This window comes from Apteryx rowi, unplaced genomic scaffold (assembly GCF_003343035.1).
Source record: "Apteryx rowi isolate R43461 unplaced genomic scaffold, aptRow1 scaffold_975, whole genome shotgun sequence".
NCBI classification, from domain to species: Eukaryota; Metazoa; Chordata; class Aves; order Apterygiformes; family Apterygidae; genus Apteryx; species Apteryx rowi.
Window position 1 is genome coordinate 184,620 of NW_020451288.1, and position 8,802 is coordinate 193,421.

Genomic DNA, 8,802 nt, shown 5'->3' on the forward strand with positions numbered 1-8,802 from the left:
ATGCACCCGGAGCAAGGTGGGTGCACCCGGAGCAAAGCAAATGCACCCGGAGCAATGCAAACACACCCAAACCAGGCCGAGCGTGCTCCGGAGCCCGTCCGCACGACCGGAGCGAGGCGAACGCACTCGACGCCGGATGCCGGACAAACGCGTGCGGAGCACCGCGAAGGTGCCCGGAGCGAAACAACTTCATCCAAAGCCGGATAAACGTGTCCGGAGCAAGACGAACGAGCCCGGAGCAAGCGCAAAAATGTCTGGAGYGAGGCAAAGGCTTCCAAAACAAGGCGAAAACCCCCGGAGCAAAGTGAACRTGCCCGGAGCAAGGGGAACACATCCCGAAAAACGACGTACGTGCCAGGAACAAGGTAAACGGGATGGGAGCAAGGTAAACAGGATCGGAGCCAAAAGAAGGGGCTTGGAGCCAAATAAAGCGGGATCAGAGCAAAATAAAACAGGATCGTAGCAAAATAAAGTGGGATTGGAGCAAAATAAAACGGGATCAGTGCAAAATAACCAGGATTGGAGCAAGATAATCAGGATCGGAGCAAGATAAAATGGGATCGGAGTAAGATAAACGGGATCAGATCAAAATAAAGAGGGATCGGAGCAAAATAAACAGGATCAGAGCAAAATAAAATGGGACTGAAGCAAAATAACTGTGATTGGAGCAAGATAATCAGGATCGGAGCAAGATAAAATGGGATCAGATCAAAATAAAGTGGGATCGGAGCAAGATAAAACAGGATTGGAGCAAGATAAATGGGATCGGAGCAAGACAAGCGGGCTCGGAGCAGGCGACCATGTGCACGGCATCGGCACGGTGGGTCCCGGCGACCTCCCGGCCGCGGCCCCGAACACCGGCCCCGATCCGGGTGCAAATTCCACCTCCGATTTCCCGCAAATGGGGGGAAAAAAGTGACCGGAGGTGCCCGGGATAAAGCGAACCGTGGGGAAACAGTGGGAATTTTTGGAAGCGCCAGGCTATGGGCGGGAGAAAGCGTCCAGCCAGCACACGGACATGCTAAGGACACGCTAAGGACACGCTAAGGACATGCGTGATGCAGCCATGCCGTGTTCAGGGGCACCTGCCAGTGCCACCGGGATTGAGCGCGGCCAGGACACGGGATTCGGAGATGGCAGGCGCCGTGACACGCGTGACGTGGCGTGACGTGGCGTGACGTGGCGTGCCGTACCTGTCGCAGGCGGGGTGCAGAGGCTCAGCAGCAGGACGAGACACCGCACGCGTGTCGGCAGCATGTCGTCGCGGCCGGCGCCAGCACACGCGTGCCGGGGGGGGACGCCGGACTTTGTCCCCTCCCCGGCGGCGCGGACGTCACCGGAGCGAGGCCTCGGCGCCGGGGGGGGTGGGTGGCACTTGCGGCTGCGTGTGCAAGGCGGCGTGCACGCAGGCATGTGCGTGGCGTGTGCGACGGAGCTTGCAACGTGGCTCCGTGTGGAATGTGCACGGATGGGGTGTGTGTGCATGCGTGTGCACGTGTGTGCATGTATGCACGTGCATGTGCATGTATGCACGTGCGTGTGCATGCACAGGGATGCGTGTGCATGCACGGGGTGTGCATGTGCAAGCATGGGGACACGTGCATGCACGGGGTGTGCATGTGCACGAGCGTGCACAGGGGGTGTGTGCACACGCATGTGCGCAGGAACACATGTGCACATGCACGCGTGTGCGTGGGGTGCATGTGCATGCACACGGGGTGTGTGTGCACGTACACGCATGGGGTGCGCGTGTGCACACGCCGTGTGCACGGGTGTGCGCGCATGTGCGCGCATGGGGACGTGCGTGTGTGTGTGCCGATTTGCATGTGTGCACGTGTGCAGAGAGCGTGTGTGTGTGTGCACACGGCTTGGCACACGCGTGTGCACGCACAGTGGCGTGTGCGCGCGTACAGGCACCCGTGTGCGTGCGCAGGGGTGCACGGGCGTGTGTGTCCGTGCACACGGGCGCACGCACACGCGTGTGCGTGCACAGGCACCCGCCTCCGTGCACGTGGGTGTGTGTGCATGCACACGCGTGTGCGTGTCCGTGCAGAGGCGTCCGTGCGCGTGCACACGCGTGTGCGTCCGCCCCGCTCCCAGCCCGGCTCCTTCCCGGCTATCGCAACTCCCGCACGACTGGTTAAACTGGGTCCCGTCCAGGGGCGGGGCTAACGTGGGGGCGGGGCTTCGCCAGGCCCCGCCTCTCCAGCAGGGAGCCCTGGGTGGCCCCCGCCCCCACCCCGGGGTGCCTTCTCCAGCGGCTCGTAAGGGTTGTGCTCCCTCTCCTGGAGGTTGCTGGTGGGGTGGCACCGTGCCCGGGTGTCCCAGCACCCACGGGTGGGGTGACAGGGCTGCACCACGCCGTGGGTGGCCCAGCACCCACAGGTGGGGTGACGGGGCTGCACCGCGCCATGGGTGGCCCAGCGCCCAGGACACGCTGCCAGGATGCGTGTTGGGGACCAAAGTCTCTAGGACACGTGTTGGGGCATGATGCCACCAGGAGACATGTTAGGTGGGACAAGGCCACCAGGACACATGTTGAGGGGGGAGGTGTCACCAGGACGTGTTTTGGGAGGGACAAGACCACCAAGACACGTGTTGGGGGGGGTGATACCATGAAGACACATGTTGGGGGGGACAAGACCCCCATGACATGTGTTGGGGGGGTGATGCCACCAAGATACGTGTTTTGGGGACAAGACGACCAGGGCACACGTTGAGGGGGGACAAGACCACCAAGACATGTGTTGGGGGGCCATGCCATGAAGACACGTGTTGGGGGGGGTGATACCACCAGGACATGTGTTGGGGGGTCAATACCATGAAGACATGTGCTGGGGGGGACAAGACCACCACGACACGTGTTGGAGGGGTGATGCCACCAGGACACATGTTGGGGGGGGTGATACCACCAAGACATGTGTTTTGGGGACAAGACCACCAAGACACGTGTTGGGGGGCAATATCATGAAGACACATGTTGAGGGGGGTGATACCACCAAGATACATGTTGGGGGGGACAAGACCACTAGGACACACACTGGGGGGGACAAGACCACCACGACGTGTTGAGGGGGTGATACCACCAGGACACGTGTTGGAGGGGGGTCAATACCGTGAAGACACGTGTTTGGAGGGGCGATAGGATGGAGACACATGTTGGAGGAGGTGCCACCGCCACCAAAACACGGGTCCAACCACCGCCGCCAGCACACGTGACCGTGGCACCTCCCCGGGAACGTCCACACGCCCACACCCGACCTTGCCACCGCGGCGCAAAGTCCATCACCGGTCACGTGTGAGCGTGGGGTGCGGGGGTGGGGGGGGAGGACCGGAGCTGCCCGTGGCCGTGGTTGGAGGTGCGCGGTCATGCCGTGGCCGGCGTGGGTGGCCCCGGCCCTGCTCCTCGCCGCCGTGGCCCTGCTCTTCGGCGGGCTGCGGCGCGCGGCGGCGGCCAGGCGCCGGGTCCACGGCGCGTGGCGCCACCTGCGCCGCTTCCCCCGTCCGCCCTGGCGCAACTGGCTGCTGGGCCACATGGGCATGGTAAGAGCACGCGTGTCACCTGCCGTGGGGCGCCCGGAGGGTGGGGGGGGGACCGTTTCGGGTGCCCATCGCTGCGGTGAGTGCGTTGGGGCTCAGCTTGCTGTGGCAACGCCTCCCCCCCACCCCACCAAAGCCACTGGGGTGGGGAAGGAGCCCACGTGGCCAAGCTGTGGGAGGTGGCCTCCAGGGTGAGGTGGCCATGGGGGGGGTGGTGGCCCACGGACCCCACAGCAGAGCCACAGCACCCCCCCACCGCGGGTCTGGCGTCGGAAGGGTGGTTTGGGTGTCCCGGCTGGATGTGTTGCGGCACCAGGATCCAGCCGTGGGCACGTGATGCAGCCGTGGACCCTGTATCCCATCCGTGGACACGTGTCCCTTCCATGGACCCCTTGTCCCAACTGTGGACACCTGTCCCTTCCACAGACCCCATGTTGCACCCATGGACCCCATGTCACATCCATGGACCCATATCCCAACCATGGGCATGTGTCCCATCAATGGACCTCATGCCCCATCTGTGCACGTGTCCCGTCTGTGGACACATGTCCCACCTGTGGACACGTGTCTCTTCCAAGGACATGTGCCACATCCATGGACACATGTGTCCCATCCATGGATACATGCCCCATCTATGGACATGAGCCCCATCCATGGACCTGTGTCCCATATATGGACCCCGTGCCCCATCTATAGACACGTGTCCAGTCCATGGACATGTGCCCCATCTATGGACATGTGTCCCAACCATGGTCCCTATGCCCAATCCATGGACACGTGCCCCATCTGCCTACACGTGTCCCATCCATGGACATGTGAGCATGTCCCCAAAACCAGCCTTGAACCCAAAGTGTGTCCCCAAGGTGGCCATGAACCCACGACCTTGGCCAACCTGTGCCCATGCTGCAGGCGAAGAGCACGGAGGAAGGCCTGCAGAACGTGGACAACTTGGTGGGGCAATACCACCACTGCTGCGTCTGGTGGATCGCACCGTGGCAGCCCGTCCTTCGCCTCTTCCACCCTGACACCCTCCGGCCCGTGCTCCTGGCCTCAGGTAGCCTCGGGGTGCTCCTGTCCCCCTCGTTCCCCCCAGGCTGGGGTGGTCTCCAGGCCACCCACACATGGATGGGGCTCTTCCAGCATCCCCCAGCTGGCCCATGTCCCACCCCGGGGTCTGGGGACTCGGGGCCGGAGGACGGATGCTCTCGTGGCACAGCGCGCTGCAGTGCGGGGGGACGGTGGCATCACGGGGTGGTCCTCAGTCCTGCACCGAGGGTCCCCGGGGCACCCAAAGCGTCCCCCACGGTTGGCCCGGCGAGCACCCAAACACCCGGCTTTGCTCTCTCGCAGCCTTCGTCGCCCCCAAGGACAAGCTCTTCTACGGCTTCCTCAAGCCCTGGCTGGGTGAGTGGGGACGGGCGGGTGGCGTCGGCGGCGCGGTGGCACCCGCGGGTGCCCGCCTGGACGCGGGTCTCTCGCCGCAGGGGACGGGCTGCTGCTGAGCCACGGGCGCAAGTGGGCCCGGCACCGGCGCCTGCTGACGCCGGCTTTTCACCCCGACACCCTCAAGTCCTACGTGGGCATCTTCAACCGGAGCACGGAGATCATGCACGTGAGGTTCCTCGGCACACGGTGCCCCCGCGCGGACCCCGACCTGCACCCAGACCCCGCGCCCGGACCCTGACCCACACCTGGACCCCGAACTGCACCCCCTGCCCTGCACCCGGACCTTGCCCTGCACCCGCTGCCCCACACATGGACCCTGCACATGGACCTCAACCTGCACCCAGAACCTGCCCTGCACCCGGTGCCCCACACATGGACCCTGCATATGGACCTCAACCTGCACCCAGACCCTGACCTGCACCCGCTGCCCTGCACCCAGACCCCGACCCACACCCGGACCCTGCTCCCCAACCCTCACCTGTGCCCAGACCCCAACCTGCACCTGGACCCTGACCTGCACCCACTGCCCCACACCTGGACCCCAACCCACACCGGGACCCCAACTCACACTGGGACCCAGCACCTGGACTTCAACCTGCACCCACTTCCCTGCACCTGGACCYCAACTCACACCCAGACCTCRACCCACACTGGGACCCCAACCAGGACYTGGACTTCAACCTCYACCCACTTCCCCACACCCASACCCCRACCCACACCCAGATCCTGACCCACACTGGGACCCCAACCAGCACCTGGACTTCAACCTGCACCTACTTCCCTGCACCCGGACCCCAACTCACACCCAGACCCTGACCCACACCCAGACCCCAACCAGGACCTGGACTTCAACCTCCACCCACTTCCCCACACCCAGACCCTGTCCCGCACCCGCAGGCCAAGTGGTGGCAGGAGGCGGCGGGGGCACCGGTGGTGCTGGACGTCTTCGAGCCCCTGGCCCTGCTCACCCTCGACACCCTCCAGAAATGCATCTTCAGCCACGACAGCCACTGCCAGGAGTGAGCGTCGCCAGGGGCCCCAGGTCCCCCCGCGTCCACCCCGGTCCCCTYGGGTCCCCCCCTGGGTCCTCACATCCACGGTCCTGCAGCCAGGTCCCCCCTGCCCCAGCTGGGTCCCCACCGATGTCCCCCCTTGCCCTGGCTCGGTCCTCCACTGGGGTCTCCCCCATCCTGGGGTCCCCCCTTGTCCCATCTTGGTCCACACCAGGGTGTCCCCCAGGCATTGCACCCATCAAGGTCCCCCCTTAAGCCAGCTCTGTCCCCTGCCAGTGTCCCCCCTGCCCCAGCTGGGGTCCCTCTCGGGTCCTCCCCAACACGGTCCCCCCTTTACTCTGGGTCTGTCCCTCACTAGGGTCCCCCTGGTGCCAGCTCAGTCCCCACCAGGGTCCCCCCACCCCAACTCTGCCCTTTCCAGCCTCCCCCTCTTGCTCCTGGAGGTCCCCCTCGCCTCTGTCCCCACCAGTGTCCCCCAACACCCCAGCTCTGTCCCCACCTGGTTCCCCCTGCGGTGTCAGACCCAGCCTGGCCCATCGTGTCCTTGCAAGCAGAAGAACTACCCCATGTCCCCACGGCAGCCTGACACCGACTAGGAGGTGTCCGGGCTGAGGGGACACATCCGGTGGCCCGCGGCGCCCGTCCCCAGCAGTGACCCCGTGTCCCGCAGGCGGCCCAGCAAGTACATCGCGGCCATCCTGGAGCTGAGCGCCTTGGTGGTGCGGCGCCAGCAGCRGCTGCTCCATCACCCGGACTGGCTCTACCGCTTCTCGGCCGACGGCCGCCGCTTTGCCCACGCCTGCGCCGCCGTGCACGGCTTCACCGCCGCCGTGGTGCAGCACCGGCGCCGGGAACTCAAGCACCTGGGCCACCAGGCCTGGCTGGAGGGCCACCAGGGCCAGAGCATGGACTTCATCGACCTCCTGCTGCTCGCCAAGGTAGCGCCGGGACAGGGATAGGGATGGTGTGGCCGCAGGGAAGGTTGGCCATAGGGTGGTGGCCATGGGGGGGGGTTGGCCATGAGGAAGGTTGGCCATAGGGTGGTGGCCGTGGTGGGGAGTAATGGCCATGGGAAGGGGTGGGCCGTAGGGTGGTGGCTGTGGGAGATGGTGGTGGCCATGGGAATGCTGGTGGCCATGGGGAGAGTGGGTCATAGGGTGGTGGCTTTGGTAGACAGTGGTGGCCATGGGGGGAGTTGGCCATGGGGAAGGTTGGCCATAGGGTGGTGGCCATGGGAGACAGTGGTGGCCATGGAGAAGTTGGCCATGGGGAAGGTTGGCTGCAGGGTGGTGGCCATGGGCAGACTTGGCCATAGAGTGGTGGCCACATGTGGCCCCTCCACTGCCACGCTCCCTTTGCAGGACGAGGACGGCAGGGACCTGTCGGACGAGGACATCTCAGCTGAGGCCGACACATTCATGTTCGAGGGTGAGGGGGTCCTGGGGTGCCACAGCGGGGTGGGCGGTGGGTGCTCAGAGCCAGGGGTCCCCGTGCTCACCCCTTGTCCCTGCAGGCCACGACACCACGGCCAGCGGCCTGGCGTGGCTGCTCTACAACCTGGCCTGCCACCCCCACCACCAAGAGCGGTGCCGCCAAGAGGTCCGGGAGCTCCTCAAGGACAGAGAGGTGGAGGAGATCGAATGGTGAGAGACCCCCTGTGGCCCCCGCCCCCAATTTAAGGATGCCGGGGCCACCGTCCCTCACACCGTGGTCCCCGCAGGGAGGATCTGTCCCACCTGCCCTTCACCACCATGTGCATCAAGGAGAGCCTCCGGCTGCACCCGCCGGTCACCGCCGTGTCGCGGCGCTGCACCAAGGACATCGCGCTACATGACGGCCACGTCATCCCCAGCGGTACGGCTCGCCCACGTGGCCCCCCGCAGCCTCGTCCCTCCTGTCCCCCGTCCCTAACGTGGCCGTTTCCATCCCACCAGGGACCACCTGCCTGCTGAGCATCTACGGGACACACCACAACCCGTCCATCTGGCCCGAGCCCCAGGTAGACCCCCGGTGACCCAGCCTTGGTGGCACTGCCACAGGACCCACCAGGGGACGATCATGGGGTGGTTGGGCACCCCAAGGTGGCAGCGTCCCTGTCACTGTGGGCTGGGGCCATGTGTCGCCGTCCCGGTACAGACATGTTGACCCCATGCCACGTGGCACTGTGCTGGCATGGACATGTCCCCCTGGGCCATGCGTGGCTGTCCTGGCACAGACACGTCCCCTGTGCCACGTGTCCCCCACTGATGTGATGGCGTCCGTGTTGCCCCAGGTCTTCGACCCGCTGCGGTTCAGCCCGGAGAACACGCAGGGACAGTCCCCGCTGGCCTTCGTCCCCTTCTCTGCTGGGCCCAGGTAAGCCCCATGGGGGGGGACACGTGTGTCCCCATGACCCCTCCCGGGCACATGCGTGGGGGGGGTTAGTCATCCCTGCACCGAGCTGGGGCGTCACGAAGGCCACACTGGCCCCATCCCCACGTTTCCATGAGGCTCCGCCATCCACCGCGTCACCCCGTGGCCTGCTGTCCCACGTCACCCGCCATGGCCACCACCACGAGTGCCCCAACCCCTCTGGGCGGCCACCAACGCAACCCGTGAACGGGGGCGTCCGGCCGAGCTTAGAGAGGGCTCAGACACGCTGGGGTCCGCGAGCGTCCCCGGCATGGCGGCGGCGTGACGCGGCAGTGACGTGGGGACGCGGGTGGCCGCAGGAACTGCATCGGGCGGAGCTTCGCCATGGCCGAGATGAAGGTGGTGGCGGCGCTGACGCTGCGGCGCTTCGCCCTGCGCCCGGCCGAGCGCC

The 8,802-nt window shown here is 65.5% G+C and overlaps 2 protein-coding genes across 2 annotated transcripts in view; one reads left to right on the forward strand and one right to left on the reverse strand.

Annotated features, from left to right (window-relative positions):
- The window catches only part of PGLYRP2 (peptidoglycan recognition protein 2), a 4,356-nt gene extending 3,099 nt beyond the window's left edge, over positions 1-1,257 (reverse strand). Inside the window, exon 1 of the mRNA XM_026054931.1 lies at positions 1,194-1,257. Coding sequence (XP_025910716.1) covers positions 1,194-1,257 — 64 coding nt within the window. The remainder of the gene's footprint in view (positions 1-1,193) is intronic.
- Positions 1,258-3,369: 2,112 nt separating this feature from the next.
- Positions 3,370-8,802, forward strand: part of LOC112960551 (cytochrome P450 4F22) — a 6,748-nt gene continuing 1,315 nt past the window's right edge. The window contains exons 1-12 of the mRNA XM_026054932.1: positions 3,370-3,543; positions 4,450-4,594; positions 4,891-4,944; positions 5,025-5,152; positions 5,884-6,005; positions 6,670-6,937; positions 7,361-7,427; positions 7,513-7,642; positions 7,720-7,853; positions 7,934-7,998; positions 8,272-8,354; positions 8,711-8,792. Of these exons, the coding sequence (XP_025910717.1) occupies positions 3,370-3,543; positions 4,450-4,594; positions 4,891-4,944; positions 5,025-5,152; positions 5,884-6,005; positions 6,670-6,937; positions 7,361-7,427; positions 7,513-7,642; positions 7,720-7,853; positions 7,934-7,998; positions 8,272-8,354; positions 8,711-8,792 (1,452 nt within the window). The remainder of the gene's footprint in view (positions 3,544-4,449; positions 4,595-4,890; positions 4,945-5,024; positions 5,153-5,883; positions 6,006-6,669; positions 6,938-7,360; positions 7,428-7,512; positions 7,643-7,719; positions 7,854-7,933; positions 7,999-8,271; positions 8,355-8,710; positions 8,793-8,802) is intronic.